The 20,724-nt window shown below is 43.7% G+C and overlaps 2 protein-coding genes across 3 annotated transcripts in view; both read right to left on the bottom strand.

The window, feature by feature from the left end:
- Positions 1-20,724, bottom strand: part of Erich1 (glutamate-rich 1) — a gene marked incomplete at its 5' end in the record, with an annotated part of 52,793,804 nt that overhangs the window by 24,299,235 nt on the left and 28,473,845 nt on the right.
- The window catches only part of Mtus1 (microtubule associated scaffold protein 1), a 145,564-nt gene that overhangs the window by 67,679 nt on the left and 57,161 nt on the right, over positions 1-20,724 (bottom strand). For 2 of the 3 annotated variants that reach the window (XM_087588347.1, NM_001395000.1), the window contains 1 exon segment: positions 19,174-19,369. In XM_087588347.1, coding sequence (XP_087444473.1) covers positions 19,174-19,369 — 196 coding nt within the window. 3 annotated transcript variants of the gene reach the window in all.

Here is a 20,724-nt window from a genome sequence, read left to right as displayed (position 1 = left end):
CTGATCTCCAGCTGAATTACAAGAGCCCCAGCTACTACTCTTTTCCAAACAGCCCCGCAAACATGTCAGCTCGAGTATATACCTTAAGCTCCTGTATACAGCCGATGCCATTAATGCACAATCATTTCAGGGTACCCTGGACGGTCATCCAAAGAAATCTAGTCCTAAAAACTTGTTCCCCTGCCAAAACTTCTGAGCAATTACAAAGAAGCAATGTGTAGAATTCCCCGTAAGATAGAGACAAAATTACTTGTGGACCATTGGCTTTGCCTATGACTATGGTCTCAACAACCGTTAGCCTGACTTACAATCACTACTGTAGGAGCTCAGATTGCTGTGGGTGCTGGCCCTGACCTGGTACTTCCTGCCCTGCATATCAAAGATGCTTTGTTTATAGGAAGTGATCTAGGCAAATTCACCCAAGAAGACAGTGCAGCTTTCGAGCACGAAGGCTTTCCTTGGGATTGAAAAAAGCTAACTTTGTACTTTAAGCTGCTACACTCAAACTTCTATGCTGACTACTGACTCAGAATACAAAATTAATGCTCAACACCATGATGCTTCAGATGAGAGACAGGAAACGCACACATACTTACTTGTTTTGAATAATTCAGAGGCAGAAGAGCAGAAGCGATGAAGCAATTAGGCTACAAAAAGCGTGGCTATAAACCCTCTACCCTGAAGTCATTCGCTCGCACATCTTCTCTGATGTGCAAGAAGCATCAGGGGAAAAAATCATTTAAGACAGCTTTTGGTGCAACCATGATCGAGGCAGAAACAATCTGATGTGATTCCTTTCCTTTAACATTAAAACAAGTACATTGTCCCATTCACACGCGAGGTGGCCATATTTAAAAAGAAATAAAAGAAAATTTAAAAGCACTCAAAGCAAAAATGTGGTTGGGAGAAATCTTTCATTAAATAAAAATGCTTGAGTCTGAACAGCAGGTGGCGCTGCGCCTACTCTTTTCCCCCTTTCCTCTTGTCTTTCATCTTTACAGTTTATTTGCCAAACGGAATGTGAGGAATGCCTTTCACTCAAATTTCTAACACTGTGTTGCTGGAAATAAAAGGCTTCCATGCGTATATGTTTCTTAACTTCTGATGTCTTAGGAACACAACAAGAGCTCACACTTAGCGCCTAAATGTGCACTTGACGAACAATTTTTTGGTCATTACTGTTCAAACATGCTCTCCTTCTCTTGAGAGGTCTATTTGATGTGCTTTATGCTCTACTCAAGGACTTGAGATTGAACCTCGAATTCTCAAGCTCATCCCCATCCTCCTCCTGAATACCAGACCCGTTCACACTGAACTCCTTTATTGAGTTTCAACTTGGACACTCTCTGGCTTATTCATGCTTTCATTAGACAATCTTCAGACCGCTGGGATCATGCTCTCTCCTGGCACCGAGTGTCTCTGCGCCATCTATGCCGGTAGCCTCACAGCCCTAAAGCGCATCAAGGCTTGGAAAGACCTTTGACAGAAATGATGGTGTCCCATTTTGCCAATGGCATATAAACAAGGTGATGGTGCCAAATTGTTATTGTCCCAGCAAGTGACAGAGCACCTGCCTAGCATGCGTGAGGCCCTGAGTTCAATGCCAGGTACCTTTAAAAGATCCATTAAATCTGAGCTAAGCTGTTGAGGAGAGTCGTGGCTTCTCCACTAGCCACTCCTGCCAGGTCAGTCGTCCCCACCTCCCACTTCTGGCTTATGCCCGTACCTCCTGCTTGCTCCATGAGCACGCTCTGGGTGAAGTCGCTAAGGTTTCTGAGAGCAGAAGCATTCCTAATTCCACTCCGTCCCCTGGACTTTACAAAGCAAGGAGTAGAGAGTGAGCTGCCACGGGTGTCTGCTGAAATCAATTTTCTTTCCATGCCAGGAGTAATGACTTAATTTTGTTAATACACTCTCTCACCCTCTACACAGAGACGTTCAATCACCCATTTTACAAGGCAATTTCATTAGATAAAATTCCTTAGTAACAGTTACAGCAACTGTTACACATTTGAACACCCATTCCACTTTCATGTCTTAGGCCAGCGTTTTCACTTGCTTTAAGAGGAAGGAAAAGGCAGATCTTTAGAATACAAACTTATCAAACTGCTACCCTGTGGGCAAAAACATCCAGATGGAGTCATCTCTAGAAAGAAAGCTCCGGCTTGAGCAAACAGGTCAACTTTTCTGGGCCACAGCTACAATGTAGTCAAAACCTAGCAAGCTCAGAAGATACAAGAAAAGGCATGCTTCCCAGTACTGCCTCCCGAAGCACCATAGACTTACAGATCATTCCCAGCATGCCTCAGGAGACCTAGACCACTGCTCATTAACACGCAGCCTGCCCAGAAGCACTCTCACCAATGCTCAGTCACCGTTCTACATGCCCTGGCCTGTGTTCTTTAGGAAGGTTCCAAGGGAATTCTTTTTTTTTTTTTTTTTTTTTTTGTTCTTTTTTTTTTTTTCTGGAGCTGGGGACCGAACCCAGGGTCTTGCGCTTCCTAGGCAAGCGCTCTACCACTGAGCTAAATCCCCAACCCCCCAAGGGAACTCTTAATTGATACGTCCCACCCACTCCTCTCCCTTCCACCCAGCTCACCAAAAGCTTAACTTTGAAAAGCAGAGTCTTGCTCTGTTGTCCAGCTTCCTCGAGTAATCCTCCTGCTTCAGCCTCCAGGGCACTTGGACAATGGACATTTGCCTCTACACCCAGTTTTCAGGTATGTGTGTGTGTGTTCACGTGGATACCCATGTGAGCAGGAGGTGCCTGGTCACGGCTATGCAAGCACACGATGCGTGCCCATGGAGGTTAGAGGTCAACAGTGACATCATTCCTCAAAAATACTCACCTTGATTTCTTTGAGGCCGATGAAGACTGGCCTGGAGTTTGTCAATCAGGCTGACTGATCAGTGATCCCGGGGGTATTACCTATCTCTGCTTCCCAGCCTGACCTTTTTACGGGGCTGCTAGGTATTGAACACAGGACCTCACACTTGCATGGCCAATACTTTACCAACTGAGGTATCCTCCCTCCCTCCCTCCCTACCCCATGTCAAACTTTTAATGCTGAGACTAATCCTAGTAATTATTAGTGATGTTGTCATGTGACAAAAGCAACTTAGATGAGTAAACAGCTTTCTTGGGCCACTTGTCTGACTGGGGCAGTGAGACCGGATACCTAACCATAATCCCTCTGCTATGCCATGCATAAGAAAGCAGCATCCCACAGACAGCGGTAGCCAAGTTTAAATCCGAGCCTGAGCTACTAGGAGAAGTTGCCCGCCCAGAAACAGTGAGTGTCTGACAGGCAGTGTCCCACCAAGAACCCTATTGCTTCCCTTGGTGCCAAGTGCGAGCTAAGGTGGTTAAAGAAGTAAATGACATGTAAATCACAGGACACCACAGAAAGGCCCTTGGTAACACTGAATAAAACGGGAGATGCACTGCCCAAGTACCAAAAGTTTTACGATTATATATCAAAACCACTTTATTCTAATTAGCTCACAGAAGCAGCTGGTTTAAGCTGGTCGCTCAAGTGCTTGGCCAGTCTCTATCTCTATACGCCCCTGTGGACGTCATTGTTCATACTCAGAACAGCCATTTGGAACCAATGGAGCTCCTCTCAGGGGACAGAGAGAGAGGAAGAGACAGGAGGGAAAGAGGGGCAGAGAAGCCGTGGCAGAACAACATGGCAGGTGATGTTAAGATTCTGCTCTGTGTATTTACAGGTTGTTATTAATGTTCCTAAGGGATGGATGGTACCAGGCTTTGTATGTTTAAGTGGGCAATTATATCTTATCAATTGGATCTAAGATTATTATGTTATGTGTTCTTTTATGTGAGGGTTTGAGTGTAGGAAAGTGTGCGGCTGGGATGTGTTTCCGCCAAGATTATCTAGCAGATATCTTGGGGCACTGCAGTGTGGACCTAGCGAGGTAAAAGACAACAATACATATATTATTTTTATATTTTACAACAACACACCTCCAACCGTGTTCCTTCCTCCTGTGGATTGCTTTGGTTATTCATATCTCTCTTTCAGTTCCATATGAATTATGACTGTTTCATTCTAAATCTGTGAAATACGACATTGGAATTTTGACGGATATTACGACACATAAGTAGATTCATTTTTGTAATTATAACCATTACCACGCTATTAATTCAAGCTCGAGATCATGAAAGAAGAAAAATATCACACACTAAGTTTAAATTTATAATGAAACAGTTGCCAAAAATCATACCGCAGTATAACGGGACTATCATGGGGTCTAACAAGATCGAGTGACCTGGAAAAGAAACAGGCAGGGGTGAGAACATCTCTGTTCGCTCATCACTTCTGTTGAAACATTTATTGGTGTGGATTTTCTCTAGATGGTGAGCACAGTTAATAATGAACAGTCATGAACGCTGAAGTCAATGGGGCAACATTCACAGGACACACAGGACAACATGGATCCAGAAACCAAGAGAGGATAAACTGGATGGGCAAGTAGATTCCAGTAACTGTCTCACTCGAGTCCATCTACAAGCAGGAGCTAGTCATCCAGCCCTTTTATTTCACTAAAGAAGGATGCTAAGTCAATGCCTTCATTCATAGCCTGTATATGGTCGTTATGAAGACAGCCAGTTTACTACAGTAAAGTCATGATTTCATAATAGGTATGTTTCCTGGGGCTTGAAATGAAAGCCAAAGAATGAACTCCCGAATGGCCCTCCTTTGTCCTCCCCTTCTGTGAAATGCATTATTCTCCAAGAAAGAGCCACAAGGCCTTTGAAGGTACAAGGCCAGTCTCCCAGTGATGACTCAGCCTACTCTAAGGAAAGGCCTGGGAAAGGTAGGTGAGTATACACTGCAAGAGAAACACCTCAGAGGAATGACAGCAATTTCCAGAGCCACAAAACATCTACAGCCAAAGTGATTTCCCATCTCGGAACTATCAACCGGACATGAACGGAGACTTAAGACAGCTGTGAGAGACTGTTCACATCAAAAAAAAGTCATAGTTCATATTTGATAAAATGTATGGTTTGTATAGATGAGATTTACATGCGCGGGCATGCGCACACACACGCATACACAGACACACACACACACACATACACGAGGGGGTGTGGGAGAGGAGAAAGAAGGGGAAAGAGAATGAGAATCTACTACAATGTAACATACAGTAGGCAACACAGACTACTTTTTTTTTTTTTTTTTTTTTTTTTTGTGGTTCTTTTTTTTCGGAGCTGGAGACTGAACCCAGGGCCTTTCGCTTCTTAGGCAAGCACTCTACCGCTGAGCTAAATCCCCAACCCCTACAGACTACTTTTAAAAAGACCTGGGCAATGGAATCACATGGGAGTGTGTATCACACAAGTGTTTACTTGCTTAGCACGCAATCACGAAACACAGGTATGTATATCAGAAACAGCTGACACCTTACCACAAATGTTTGTAAAGAAAAATGAAAAACTAGGAAAGTCACTATGGCCCATGACACAGCACCCGGGGCTCTGGAACACGGATGACAAGGTAAAGAAAAGAACGAAGACGTTGGAGACGTGGGTATTTCACGACTGGAGAGAGACACCAATAAACGCCACATAGGAACTTTAAACCTTTGGCCGTGAATATAGTGGAGAGATGGAGAGAGGGGCACGGAAGGTTCTCAGTATTTGATCACATGGTGGAAGGCAGGCCTGCCCAGAGGGAAGAGAACAGATTAGGAAGCTAGGACACTTGCCTGAGCAGAGGGTACGGGCATTGTCTCTAGACCATGAAGAGGTGACTGAGGTCACTTGCAAACATTTAAACATTAGTAAGGCAGGCAATCAGAGGGACACTCAGGAAGATAAAGTGCTACATGAATGCGGGGTTCAAACACAAACGATAACCTCTTTATAGCTGTGGTTTTAATTCCAGTTCTTTACATGTAACTACATAAGAAGACCTTTGTAGTAATTATCTACAGAGACTAGGAATTAGGAAATTAAAGTAAAACCCAAAGGAATAACAAATAGCAAGTTATAATAGAAATAGATTACATGTTCTCAGATAACGACGGCCATATATTCAATGGCAACTAACTCTAACGGGTCAAATGCTTTCATTAACTATGTACATCTAATAAATTAGTTTCTCTGGAGAGTTCTGTAATATTAAATATTCTTCAAATACACCCAATAGGCTGCTTATAAATATAAACTACTCAACAGCTTTTGTGTATGTTGAGAAATCTTGTTTTAAAAAAATGGTCTTTTAGCAACAAAAGTTATACACATAGATGAATGCATGCATAAACCCCATCCTTCCCAAATTCATACAAAGAAAATTTGAATGTGAATATATGCTAACTTTCCCCCGAATTAACATTTAGTCTAATGCTATTTTAAAATTATCTAATTTTAAGATGGTATTGAGAAATTTAATAACTGAGATCCAGATGGCTTTAAAATTCTAGAAGTAAAATAAATGAGAAAACCATGCCTCGATGGCAAAATATCCAAGCAATTACATTTGAAAACAGGCAAAGGATTTAGAGCCATCCCCAAAGAAGATACGTGAGTGGTCAATGAGCATGTGCCAAGAGGAAAGCTGGTCAGCAGCCCTGCCCATCGGGGAAATGCAAATACAAACAATGAGAAGCCCCTCACACCCAGAAGGATGACCAGGAGAAACAGCAAACACTGGTGAGCACGTAGCGCTCACCTTTGTGAATACAAACTAGCAGGAGAGCGCCTCAAAGAATCAGATCTATTTACCGTATCATCCTGCAAGCCCATGTCTAGAGCTCCACCCAGAAGAGGTGAAAGCAGGGGACTTAGCACATGTAAACACCCATGAGTCATAGTGACCCAAATGTGGAAGCCACCAAAGTATCCACTGGCAGATAAATAAAGCGCGGCGTAGACAGATAAATGAGGATTGTTATTCCTTAGAACGGAAGGAAATGTTGACACGGCCGCAGCGTGAATTATGTCGACTGACATGATGCTAAGTCACATTAAGTCAATCACAAAGGAGAATTACTGCATGATTCGTCTTCTGCGAGCTTCACAGAACATGGTAAATTCATAGGGACACAAAGAATTGGGACAACTGCCAAAGGGCGAGAGAGAGGGAGACTTAGGGATTGAGGTTTAAATTTTTAATGGACTAATTAGAGCAGGCAAATGTGTGAGAAACGGGAATGGCAGCTCTGTGACAGTGAATGTTCTCAGCACTACAGAATCTGTCTACGCAGAACATTTTCATCGTGATTCTTAAAGGTTAAAACCAAAGCTTTCCGCCGTAATTGGCACACGGCTATACCGACAGATTAATAAATTTGTATACGAATATCAGAAAGAAAATTCAGGATAGGATAAGGGAGGGGATTTCAATCCAAAAAGATACCCACAGTTATATTGAGATTTTAATACAAATTAAAAATTGAACAGTACCACGGTGTGGATGAATGACACAGTCAAGAATCCAGCAGCTCAGTTTAAATCCATCTCCACTGTGCACGGCTCGGGACAGGTTACTTAACCCTCTCTGGGCTTCTACTTCCGCCGTGTCTGAGGATGACTTTACAGGGCCTCTCGCCCGACAAATGTCTTAGAAATGTATCTGTCAATAGTGGCATGCAAACACTAGCTCCTTGCTCTGATTGGTCGCCAACATACGTTGCATAAAAAAGCAAAATATTTTAAGTGAAACTATAAAAAAATAAGTGAGTATATGTCGTTTTCCTGTGTAAGGTGGTCTCATATATAGAAATAGGAAACATAAAAGGAAACTTGTGACAATGTGAAAAAATTAATAATCACTAGCTATAAAATTAATGGTCATGTAGTAGACACGGGACAAATGGTGGTGCCAACTCAAATCATTTGCTCCAAAACACAAGTCAACAAAAGCCCTAATGGGTTACAAAGTCAGTACATTTTAAGGTTGTACTCCTGTCTCTCATACCTTTTTTGGCTACGCAGATGCCATTTTTACTCTCTATCCCCAGTCCTCCCAATAGAGAAAAACATTAAAGCAGAATACTTGCTTCCTGACCTCTTCTGATGTAAGGAGTGAGCATCATCTCTGGTTGGGACCAAGAAGATCTCAGAAGAAGAATACTGTGGAGAACTATGCTTCTTCCCCGAGAAACACAGACAGGCATGTGAAGACAGCCACTACCCTAGACACTGACTGCCCTTGGCTTCCAGCCTTTGAGTGTGAGGTGGGTGGAACTTTTGGCGACCATTCTTTTAACTGATTTTTGTCATTAAGACAATATGCTGAGCAGGAAGGGTGGACAGACAATAAAGCAGGAGATGACATTATTTAATCACCAAACAAGGAATGGGCTCCCCTCCACGCTTCCTTTAAACTAGACGTACAGCCTTGTGTTTTAAGGCAACTGCCAGCTGCTTCAAACTGCTCTTTCTGTCCCTATTAACTGGTCTGTAGTGTTTGATGTGGGTAATGATTCTTCTGTTGTCTCTCCTGACTGCCTTCCTCCTCTATCTCGAGCTGTCCCTTCTTGACCCTCTTTAGGATTTCTCCTCATCCTCTACTCCTTTCAGCTTGGAAGTTCCAGATGGTACTGTTGACCACCTTTCCACACTTTGTATTTTGGTATCCTCTGTACCTACAGGCTGTTGACTCTGAAATTTGTAACCCTAGACCGAACACCCCTAGATTACACATTTACAGGCACAACTCCATACCTGTCTTCTATCTACTCGACTTAGTGTCTCTATAACAGTTCCTGACCTTCACTCCTTCCTCCTTTCTGACTTGGTTAAAGGCACCACCCCTATTCCCTCATTCAACCCCATCAGCTTTCCTTCTAATATCCGTGTATCTGCACACAGCCAGAACCTGCCACAATCCTGGTGCTAAAAAGCACCTTCTGCTGCAATTGCAGGATTACCACTTCCTCTCCAGTTCCCAACCTCACTTGCACTCAGTCTATTCTCAACCCAGCGATCCTGTAAATGCTTAAGTCACTCAGGCTCAAAGACAACGTCCTTATGAACCTTAAGACCTCATGGAACCCAGCTCTGCATTCCTCTGCCTTCTCAGTTTCTTGTCCCCACCTGTGCCCTCATCTCTTAGAGCACAGCGCCTCCTGCAGTTCACTCGGTTTCCATCTGCTATTCAGAGGGCTCGCTCTACGCCGGAACTCACAACTCCCTCCCTACTACATTAAAATTTCATGCACACACATGTTCTCTGTCTGTCTGTCTCTGACTGTCTGTCTCTGTCTCTGTCTGTCTGTCTGTCTGTGTCTCTCTCTCTCACACACACACACACACACACACACACACACCATATCTCTGCTTCTCTCTCTCAGCAGTTTTTCTTTCTTAGATTATCAGTATCAAACATACTTTATGCTTTATTCTTATACAGCCCATTTTTACACAACATGACAGAACATTCAGGGCCTGTTTTGATCTTGTATTCACTGTTCTGTAGCACAGAAGTGGATCTACATGTACTCAATAAATATTTAAGTACCGAGTTATAGGCCAATTAAAATACCACTTTACACCCTTCCTCCTAAAGATGAATCTCTGGAAAGAACTTCAGAAACAACAAAATACTGGCAAGGGCCTTGGAAAAAATTCTTCTGTCATCAGAGGTGCTGCATGGACTTGCATGCTCTTTCTGAATGGCACCTCAATAAAATGTACCCAAAGCATTAACAATGTCCACACCCTTTGAGTCCACCCAGAGGAATGTATCCAGAATGTCTGACCAGAGTATGTATGCCTGGACAAAGTTCTGTGTGGGGTTGTTTAATGGAGCAGAGTTGGGAAGACCTGGAAACCTCCCTAAATGGTCAAAAACAGCCTAACGACATAGAACACAGATGCTGTGGGTTTAAAATGTCTCCCAGAACAACAACAACAACAACAACAACAACAACAACAACAACAACAAAAATAGCCAGCGCTGCAGGGTTGGGAGGCGGGGCCTCATGAGGAATGGGGCTGGGAGAATTCTGGACTCTAATGCAGCGGCTCTCAACCTTCCCAATGCTGCGTGCAACCCTTTAGTACAGTTCCTCATGTGGTAGTGACCCCCAACCAAAAAATTATTTCATTGCTACTTCATAACTGTAATCTTGATGCTATGATAAATGATAATGTAAATATCTGATATGAATCGTAATGCAAGATATCCGATATGCAACCCCCAAAGGGGTCACAGCCCACAGGCTGTAATTTGCCTCACTAATAGAATACTACCATTATGCTAGTGCTCGGTGACTGGGCCACCCACCCTCCTCTGTATGTCCAGCCTCTCTGCCCTGACCTTGTCCCCACCCTTTCCGGTATCTTCTGTCTGTCTTCACATCCACGTGTGGCCTCATTCTTATTTCTGGGCTTTGTTTGTCTGCTAGTTTGGTTTCTGAGATGATGTCTCTGTAGCTGGTATAAATCACCACACCTACCCTACTGGAGGTTTTAAGCATTGACATCAGTTAAGACTGACCTTTAACCCAACTGACCTTTAACCCAAGTAATGGTGCAAGCCAATGCTTCAATTCCCACCGCTCTTATTTGCACAGTGCTGCTAGTTGTCTTTTTTTTTTTTCTATTAGAAGAACAAATGAAATGAGAGGAGCCCCTGGCTTCCCCGACTCGGCTGTAAGGACCATGATGCCCACCCCACCATATGGATTATGACATATGACTGGTCAACTCTCCCACCAGATGTTAACTTAACTAGCTACCTTCCAGAACACAGGGTCCACTCTATGCTTATACACGTGAAATGTGACACGGGGACTAAGCCACAATAATGTTCTCCTAGTAGGCAGGGTATAAGAAACCACCCTTGGTGTAACCACCACCGCTTGCTTAGATTTGAGGGTAAGCTGACATCACGGAGACACAGCAGCACTGGTGAGTCACAACACAAACACTCCCGGTCCTAAGAGGGGTAATTTGACAGAGAAACAAGAACATCCACAGAGCAACTTTCTCACGATGGAGCGTGGCGTTGACAGTAGTGCTGTTGGTACCTGTCTCTGCGAGCACTTTCACAAGGATCGGCTGCTTTAGAGTGGGGATTAAGCAAAAATAACTTCCTTAGTCATGGGCCTGGGAACCTGAGAGAACATTCAAAATTCAGAGTGTAATTAAAAAAAAAAAAAAAGACTTGGGGGAGGGGAGGCTGAGTGCATCCTTCTGCAACTTCCCAATCAAGGTGGATGTGGTCTTTCTACGTCCACCATTCACCGGGGAATTTGTTAAGCATCTGACACTGACACTGAGGTTCTAGAAAAGAATGGAGGAAGAGGCTGAGGTGTGGCTCCATAGGACAACTATTTGATTAGCACACACAAGGTCTTGGGGACAACCCCAGCTCCAAAACCACAACCACCAAAGACAGCTTCAGGCTCATTAGAAGCCAAGTTCATAACAGAACTCCTTTGAACAGGCAGGTTAGTAATAAGACGCGACATTGATCACCAGCCTGGGTTTGTACCCTTTCCTGGGGTTACCAAAAACGAATGTGCCAATTAAAATCTCTGGAAACTCTTGGGGTGAATGATTTCTGCCCATCAAAGTGAGCTGGAAAATGGACCAAAGCTATCCTCCTCTCTTGCATTCCTCTAACATCTTATCTATTCTCACTAATCTCATATCCACACACTTTTTCACTCCCTGTATCGAAAAGATAAACACTCCCGAGTGCCGAATGACTATTCCGTTGCCTGACAGTTGTGATTAGCCATCGCTTTCAGCCTCGTGGGCTCCTTCGGCACAGGCTTGTTTAACCTCTGTGCATTTGCAGCATCTACGTCAGAAACATGCGCCTGCCGTTGGAAGTACTTCATAGGCATGCATTTTCTGAAAACCTTTTTTCTTGCTCTCTCTTCCCAATTTTGACTTCTGACCTCTCCCCGAATACATCCAACTATCTCAAAAACAAATCTGTAGGCATGCCCTTAAGACCATTCTCTGCCAAACAAGCTGATCGGGACATCTGCAGTATTTTAAACACATGTTCTATGTCCTATTCCTCTAACGTTGGAAGAGTCTCGGGATTTGCATCTAGAGGACTAGAACTCATTTGACTCCAGCTCCCTTGAAACAGAAGCTCAACTCTCATTGATCTCAACTCATGGTCTTGTCCACAACCTGGCAATGCCATTGGCCAGATACACCACAGCCCGTCAGAAGCCCTGTGGATGCCAGCAGCACTGTCTACTGACATGCCCATGGACACACAGGAAAATTAGCTGAAAATGCCCCCCTTCTCCTCCGGTCTTCCCTTAGGTTGAGCGGGTTTCCTCTCTGTACTGTAAGCTACTCAGTGCTTTGTCTAAGTCCCCAGTCAAAGCAAGCAAAGGGCACTTTAATTCCCCGTTATATAACAGGTACGTTGTGCTGAGTACTGGGAAATGTAAAAATAACTCATCCCTGGACTCTGTCCTATGGATGTGAATTTGGCAGGAGACAGGCATGTAAGAAAATCACCATGCAGCATAGTACACAGTCTAGGTGGCCAGGATATTAGCCGAGAATGCTCTGCTTGGACATTCCTCTCTCTAGTTCCCATCCCCAATTTTTTTAATATGAATTATTTTATTACAATTTTTTTTAAAAAATGCAACATCCTAAAAACTTTTTTTACTGGTGATACAAATGCCTATGAAGTTTTTCTTTTGCTACCATAAGAAATTAAAGAAACTATTGAATATTTAGAAACATTCAACATCAAAAGCTTTAAATCTAACTGTACGCTGCAGCCCCTGAAAAAGCTACAAAGTAATTTCTCGGGGTTGGGGATTTAGCTCAGTGGTAGAGCGCTTGCCTAGCAAGTGAAAGGCCCTGGATTCAGTCCCCAGCTCCAGGAAAAAAAAAAAAAGAAAAGTATTTTCTCTACAAAGAATCTCCTTGGCTATACAAAACTCTGTACAGTTTTTACACTGAAGCTAACGTTGAGCTGTACTTGAATTTCACATTCTTAGCAAGACAGTTGCCTGAGCACACATACTCCACACTTCAGACAGCCACTTGCTCTTCCTCATCACCTTCCTCTCCTCATCCTCATCTTCAACCTCCTCTTCCTCTTCTGGTTCATTTCTTTGAGCCCATTGGTCTACCAGGGCCCTGTCCTACTCCACTCTTGCCCTTGCCATGGTACGCAGCAACATCCTCCTCATACTTCTTTAGTTGAGCCGCTTTCTGCTCATACAGTTGTTCATCTTTGGCAGATGGCTCAGACCACAGCTCCCCCAGTTTCCTTGCAGTATCTCCAATAATAGACAGGCCAAGGCATTCACTTCTAACTTACTCACATCTGTAGTCTCAGAATCTAGTGGACTGCTACACACATAACAGGTACTCTTAATGGCTAATAGATTGCATAGTGATAAGTCACAGGTCCCTCTCTAAGTAATTTTCTCCAAATGACTACTGAGAATTGCGGGACATGTCAAGAAAGACTAAATCCACAGCGACAATGCCATGGAGGAAGTACATGCTTTCTGTGTGTGTACAAGCCCTAGTTGCTCCAGCATCAGCTTCTCCCACCATTCTCCAGCCTCCTCTATAAATGGTTCCCTGGGACCCATACACAAGCTTCGCTGAACTGCCTGATCACTCTGCTTAGGAAGTCCACTACCCATGTGCTTTCCCCTTCTCACTTCCAATTGTTTGCTCAGTTCTCCCAGTGAGGTATTTCTTGACCTTTCTAGCTCTGCACTGCTTTCTCTCTCTCCTAAGCACTTACCACTCGCTAGCTTGTGTACTAAACAGTTCACTCACTTGATTCCCAGTTTCCCTCATCCGAGTTTAAATATCAGTAGGGCACAAGTTGCTTGTCTCTTTCCTGTGTATATATATGGACAGAGGGGTTGTGGGGTTTGGTACTGGATCTCACATGATAGCTCAGACTGGTCTAGAGCTAATCATTCTTCTGCTTCTAGCGTCTGTGCAGAATTATAAGTGTGTGACTCCACCTGGCTGGGGGCATTTTTTTTTCCTCTTGGAGTTCTTTATCTCTAATACCAAGCACAGAGGCCAGCAGTCAGTATGTCAGATTTTGTGCCCTTTAATGCATTTTGGTAATGAACGTGTGAATGAACAAGGCTGAGCAATAAAATTTAGGTGATCAGCGTAGCCCCAGTCCCAGACTTCATTCATGATTAGCTGTGTAACTTTGGTGGTTACTTGAGCTTGCAAACCTTCAGATGCCTCATGTGGAGACTGGGGCTAACCACTGCTCTTACCCCTCATCAGTTGTGAGACTGTACACACAAGAAAGCTTGGGATAGTTAGTGCCTACCACACTACGTCCCTCACGCTTCCCAAGGCCATCGGTAACTATTAACATTGCAGAAGAAATCCCCGGACACACACTAACGTGTGTTATAGGTAGTTACAACTCCAGGAATATTTGTTACTAACTTGGAAGGGCTTAGTAACATACTGATAATCTCTAGTTTCTAATGACTCATGGACATAAACGGGGCAACGTGTCCTTTTGCCACCTCCCTCAAATGTAGAAGACACTACGTGATTTTTAAAGATTTAAATTACTTCAAATGCCAGATAAATGAACGAGTAGGTTTATACAAACCAAGAAGCTGTACAACTCAATGAGGGAAAAAAGCCCACAACATCAGACAGGTCGTTGCCAGTTCTGGATGTACTAGGAAGGGATTTATTAACCCACCGTAAGCCAAATGAATGTGGTTGATGGTTTACTCACCCCCAAACGCTCCTTCTCTAGAGTAAAACCAAAAACCATCTCCTGCAAGCAGCCCTTACGCATCCCTTCACAGCACTTTGGGTAGCTTTTTGGTTGGGGCAAGAGGGTGGATCAGGCTTTTCAGCACAGATCAATGTGCCAAGGAAGAGGCGTCCTATTGTCCTGCCTCTCTGTGCTTCACACTGGTCTCTGAGGGGACCACAGAGGCCCAAATCAGTCCAAACCGAGAGGAGTGACTAGTGACTAGTGCAGACACCAGGACTGACCACAGCACAGTGGGGGTCTCCTGACTGAGCACTTACTCTGTGACATTATAGTTTTCAATAATTTGAAGAATTTACATCGTAGAAAATTGAGAAGACAGCTTAAAATCCAGGACCTAAAAGACCCACGTTCTCTCAGCAAGGAAAAAAACAATTTTCCATATGTGCAAAGCTGATGGCCCAATGGCTCTTCTTCTGAGTGATAGCATCAGGCTAAGAGCTGAGACTCGGGGCTTCACGGCCTGCTTTGAATCCCACCTCTGCCCTTCCCAGCAGCAAAACCTCCGTACCGTACGTCAATGAACTCACCCATGTTGGTTTCCTATTTCATATGTTGGAAATAAGCCTCAGAAAATCATGGAGGGGGTTACGTAAACTCAGAGGTCCGATGATTAAGTTAGAGCCTGGACACTGGCATACAAACACTTAATTGAGTGGGCTGATATCATCATCCCAGCGTTGAAATAATTGTTAGGAAAGTTCCCATCATTATCTAATCATATTTAATTGAGTTCATTAAGAAAACAAAACAGAACAGAGCTGGGTATCTAGTCCTGTGGTAGAGCACTTGCCTAGCAAGGCCTGGCCTGTGTTCCCGAGTTCAATCCTTACTACCACCATCGACAACAAAACCCATGCTCTAAAGAAGCCAAGTACTTGGGTTTGACTCAGTTTATATTCTGGGATCATATATAAATTTCCATATCTGGCCAGTGAAATGGGGGTACCCCAATGGTTTAACTATATTCTCTCTGATACTCAGTCTAAAGATTTTTTTTTTAATGTCATTTTGACTCTGGGTCTGACGCTCTGCTTGGTTTTCTAAAAGGATTTATTGAAAACCCCACATCAGCTGGAAGGCTGCTGCCAGTTACCTTTCTGCCAGCAAGGGTGGGAGGGGCTGGTGGCATCCATTTGGTTTCAGTTTGCAAACACACAAACACCTCATTGTACAGAGGATGGCAAAGGCTCTCAATGGCCCAAAGGCTCCTGAGGTTCTCTTCTCCCTTTAACTCAGTGGTATTACATTTCCTATCCACTCTCACCAAACACCTTCTGATTTATGGAGACCATGCGAGTACATCCCAGTTCCTAAGTTTTGAACATTAACACTGCACAACTGAGTTAGTCTTCTGTCCTACCTCAGCTAGCCACCACAAATACCACAGACTGGCTGGCCCAAGCATCAAGAATGTATTTTTTCTTATTTCTAGACGCTGAGGTGTCCAAGACCAAGATCTCGGTGAGCTATCCCAGCAAGAGCCTCTTCCTGTTTTCAAGATGGCCCCTTGCTCCTGTATCTCACAGAGCTAAGATATGGCTCTAGCATTTCTTATTCTTCCTATCTAGGGTCTTACCTATATCTTAGTTGTGAGACCTTCTCACATACCCTAGCTCCAAAGTTAGGGCTTCTACATTTAAATCTGGGGTGACGCAAGCATCCAGTCCACATGAGTCTTCTAACCATATGAAAGCAAAACTTAAATTCAAACCCATAATGGTTAAAGTTACATTTCCTTCTATTCGTATGTAGAAGACTATGTATAAATAGGCATGGTGTCACATGCTTGCACCCTAAGCACTCAGAAGGCAGAGGTAGGAGGGTTGCTGCAAGTTCAGGGACAGCCTAGGCTACGCAGCCCAGATGAGCCAGGGAAACAGAGTGAAACCCTGTCTCAACAACAAAAAAACATGTAAAATATGATTGAAGTTTTAAGTCAGACTGAAAATTTAAACATATAGTAAGTTATCAAGGTCACCTGGATTCAATTTCCAGCACCAACATAATATAAAAATAAACAAAATTTTAAACTAACAGATCGACGTCTATCCAGACACAATATATATAACACATGGTAAAGGGACTTTTAATAAGGACTAATCACCTCCATAAAGATTTCCATCTGCTTAAATAGATCTTGGGCAGGGACCCAACTTCTAAAATCATGTGTGCAAGTATAATGGTGCTCAGATAAATTATGTGAATAGCAGCCATTTCTCAAAAAACTAAGTGAATTCCATAGCATCCCTAGTAAAACAAGACTGCAAAAACTATTGGATCCCAAGATTCTGAAACCCTCACTCTTGAGAAGTGTCCACGCCATCGGAGGGGAAAGACTTGCCAGGCGTGGGAGCTCGGTGGTGTCAGAATGAAACCAGAACACGGGTCCCTAACTTCAGGCCAGGGTGCCAGTAACCACAGCTCCACGGGGCACCAAGACACGGGTGCTCCAAACACCAAAGCAGGAAGGGAGCTGTCCAGCTCTGCCAGCCGCCAAGAGCCCACCAGGCACCAACAATGAGGACCAGAACGTGGATCGCCTTCTGGTCGACCACCAGTGGTGGCGATACGGAAAACAAGGACCACTGCTTCCAGAAACATCTCAGCTTCTCTTCTACCTTCCTCCCAAGTGATGGCACATTATCAATGGGGACAAGCCTCTCTGTCCATTCCATCCCTGGGGATGGAAATTAGTTACCGATCTCTCTTCCACATCATCTGGGGTCTGCTTCTCCACCCTTATGAACTTGATATTCACCAAGAATCTAAACAACACATGCTCAGGCAAAGCACCTTTCTCATCCCAGCAGCTTTGAGATAGAACCCTGCAAAACAAACCTAAAAACGCTAATCGGAGTGCCGTAAAGAGGTCCCCCTGATTCCAGCTGGCTTTATGGCCTCCATGAAACATTCTCCCAGGTGAACACATCGCTGTTAGAGGCACATTTTTTTAAAACATTCAATAGTACTCACTATTTTTTACAAAGGTTCTATCCAATATGCCTTTAATTTGCTCAAGTTGGTACATACAGAAATAAGGGGTGTTCCCTGTGGAGAGCTCTCAGTTCACTGGGGCAACTAAGCAGGCTTTTCGCCTTAGCCTACGAAACGGATGAATTCCGCACTTGCTGTTCCGACTCATAGCACAAAGCAATGTGCACATCTGCCAAACGGAGTAAGGCTCTTAACAGCCGTTCTCGGTGCTATCAAATTTCAGCCTGATTCGACTTTAAAACTAGAACGTCTGAAATCCAAGCCAAGGTAAATGAAAGTTCATTTCAGAAAAGTTTAACTTCTTAGTTGCTGATCTACCCCTAAATTGTCTTTCACTAAAATTCAAAAGAAAAAAACACTTCCTAAGGGATGGGGCACATTATGAACCTTCAAAAAACAGTATGTTAAGTACTTAGCAGTTTGTTAAGGTTTTATTAAATTAATTTATTTAGTATGTGTGTGAGAGAGAAGGAACACACTGAGGCCAGTGTGTATGTGTGGATAACTTGTGGGAGTGAGTTCTCTCTACACTGTGGACCCTCAAACTCGGGTCATCAAGTTTGGCATCCAATACCCTGAGGTACATACATTCACACACACACACACACACACATACACACACTTATATAAAATTATATATATATATATATATATATATATATATATATATATATATATATATATAATGTCTAGGTAGGGCTTGACCATACAACCTTCCTACCTCTACCTTCTAGATTATACAGGTGCCCGCCACATTCCTGCTTGCATGCTGTAGCTATGATAAACACCATGACTAAAAGCAACTTGAGGAGGAGACGTATTTCGTCTTAAACTTCCAGGTCACAGTCTGTAACTGAGGAAAGTCGAGCTAAGAACTCAGAGCAGGAAGTGAGGCAGAGGGATCCGAGGACAGCTGCTCTCTGGTCTGCTCCAAGGTTGACGTCCAGTGACCTTTCCTTTCCAGACCAGGCTCACCTGCCTCAGTATGGCACTGCCCACGGTGCACTAGTCCCTCCCACCTCAATTAGCAACCAAGAAAATGCTCTAGACCTGCCCTCAAGCCCACTGATGAAAGCAATTGCTTAATTGGGGGTCCTTCTTCCCAGGTGTGTCAAACTGACACTCAAGATTATCACAATGTTTACAATAGCTAGCCAATTGTAGCTACATACACATGCTCTGGGATGAGCTAGAAGTTTAGACACATCAGCCACTCCCCAAAGACACTTTACACAGCTCAAAGGTGTGGGCTGTGACTTCTCCTCAGACTCCCATCTCTCCGGTAGGACCACAAAAAGCTCACTGTTTTACTGACATAATGCATTAGTTATAAAACCAGACGGTCTTTTCTGTTTTTTGCCAGGCCTAATTGTAATTGCAAAACACTCATTGAGTGCTAAAGAGTGTAGCTGAGTTACTTTATTCTTACCAGAGCCGGACACACGCCTGATCCTCTGAGGCGATAAGGCCCTGTCGGAGCCTAGGGTTCTACTGTCGTTCTTCCTCCTCAGGCAGGAAGCAGCCGGCCCCACTTTGGCTTTTAGACCTGGTGTTTTCCTCAGGCTGCAGGAATCTGGCTTGGAACTGCTCCTTCCTGGGGTGGTGGATGTTTTGGGTGCAGAGCCCTGTGAGGAAACCAGTTAGGATTTCAGTCTCACCCTGCTTTACCCCATTTCATCCCTGAGGCATCAACTCTATCCCTCTGTCTTGGTGGCTGTGCCAACTTAGTATTTACTATGAACAATTAAGACTCCTTGAAGCGGACTTCAACAGTCCTGATACACCTTCAGGCCCATTAGAAGAACTGATCTCCAGTGCCTAAGCTGACTTCAATACCGTTCAGTCCTCTGGAGTGGGCACTCAGCTAGTTACCCTCTAGCTGTCTGGTTATTCCTTTTCTGGGTCTCATGGACAGCTTTCAAGGTTAGTCTTAACCAGGGCTTCCACTTGGCCTTGTTATCTCCCCTCACCATAAACTCACTCTACATGGCTTGTCTTACTGTTTCAACCACTAATGAGCACCCAAAATCTGTAACCACCACTCTCCCTCGTCTTCAGCTGCCCCTGCATCTCCCCACTGAGATGTTTCTACTCAGTAACAACTACCCTGTTATTGTTGTCATTCACCAACACAGAGCCCTTACACTACATAAAATACCATTCTAAATTTTGATTTTTACCTAGCTTACAAAATAATGATGTTGTGGGCCATACCAAATATGGCAGAGTTTTACACATATATGGTTTCGTTTTCTTTATATTCAACCCTTCGTTACTCCTTATTCATCTTCCCAACTCTTTTCTCCTACACCAAAATATGCCTTCTACTTTTGTCATATCTATGTGCGCATGTGTATACATACACCTACATGTAGTCACCTAGCCTAGCACACATGAGACAGTGTGTGATATTTGTCTACCCTATCACCCCTTTTCTCCTGACTTTTCCTTTTCTTAGACCTCTTCTCTGTCATAGTCCCTCCATTTTCAAGATGTACACACATACATTTATATGCGCACACACATACATACACACACACACAAAGAGAGGCAGAAAGAGACTGATTCTGTATGAGAAAGAAACATATGTGAGTCTGGCTTAACATGAGCTCTAGTTCCACCGATTCTCCTATAGATGACATCATTTCATTCATTTTTACAGACGAATAACGCTTCTTCATGTATCTGTACCTTTACTTTAGTTGGCTCATCGCTGACCAGCATCTGGGCTTGTTCCCTAGCTGGGTACTGTGACTACTGAAGCAGTATAAACATGGTGTGGTTGCCTCTGTGGTAAGGTTGATTTGGATTCCTTCGACTGTAACTCCAGGAAAAGTATATATAGGTAGGTCTGTGGTGGCTCCCCATTCTAAATTCTAAACATGTGTATCAACTTATATCTGTTTAATAACCCAGCAAGGTTATCTGTCATACCCCATTTTAAAGAACAACATGAAAGCACTTTTGAAGTCAGATTGAC

The sequence above is a fragment of the Rattus norvegicus genome, chromosome 16 (assembly GCF_021556685.1).
Source record: "Rattus norvegicus strain SHRSP/BbbUtx chromosome 16, alternate assembly SHRSP_T2T, whole genome shotgun sequence".
Classification (NCBI taxonomy): Eukaryota; Metazoa; Chordata; class Mammalia; order Rodentia; family Muridae; genus Rattus; species Rattus norvegicus.
This window is presented reverse-complemented; position numbering and strand designations above follow the sequence as displayed.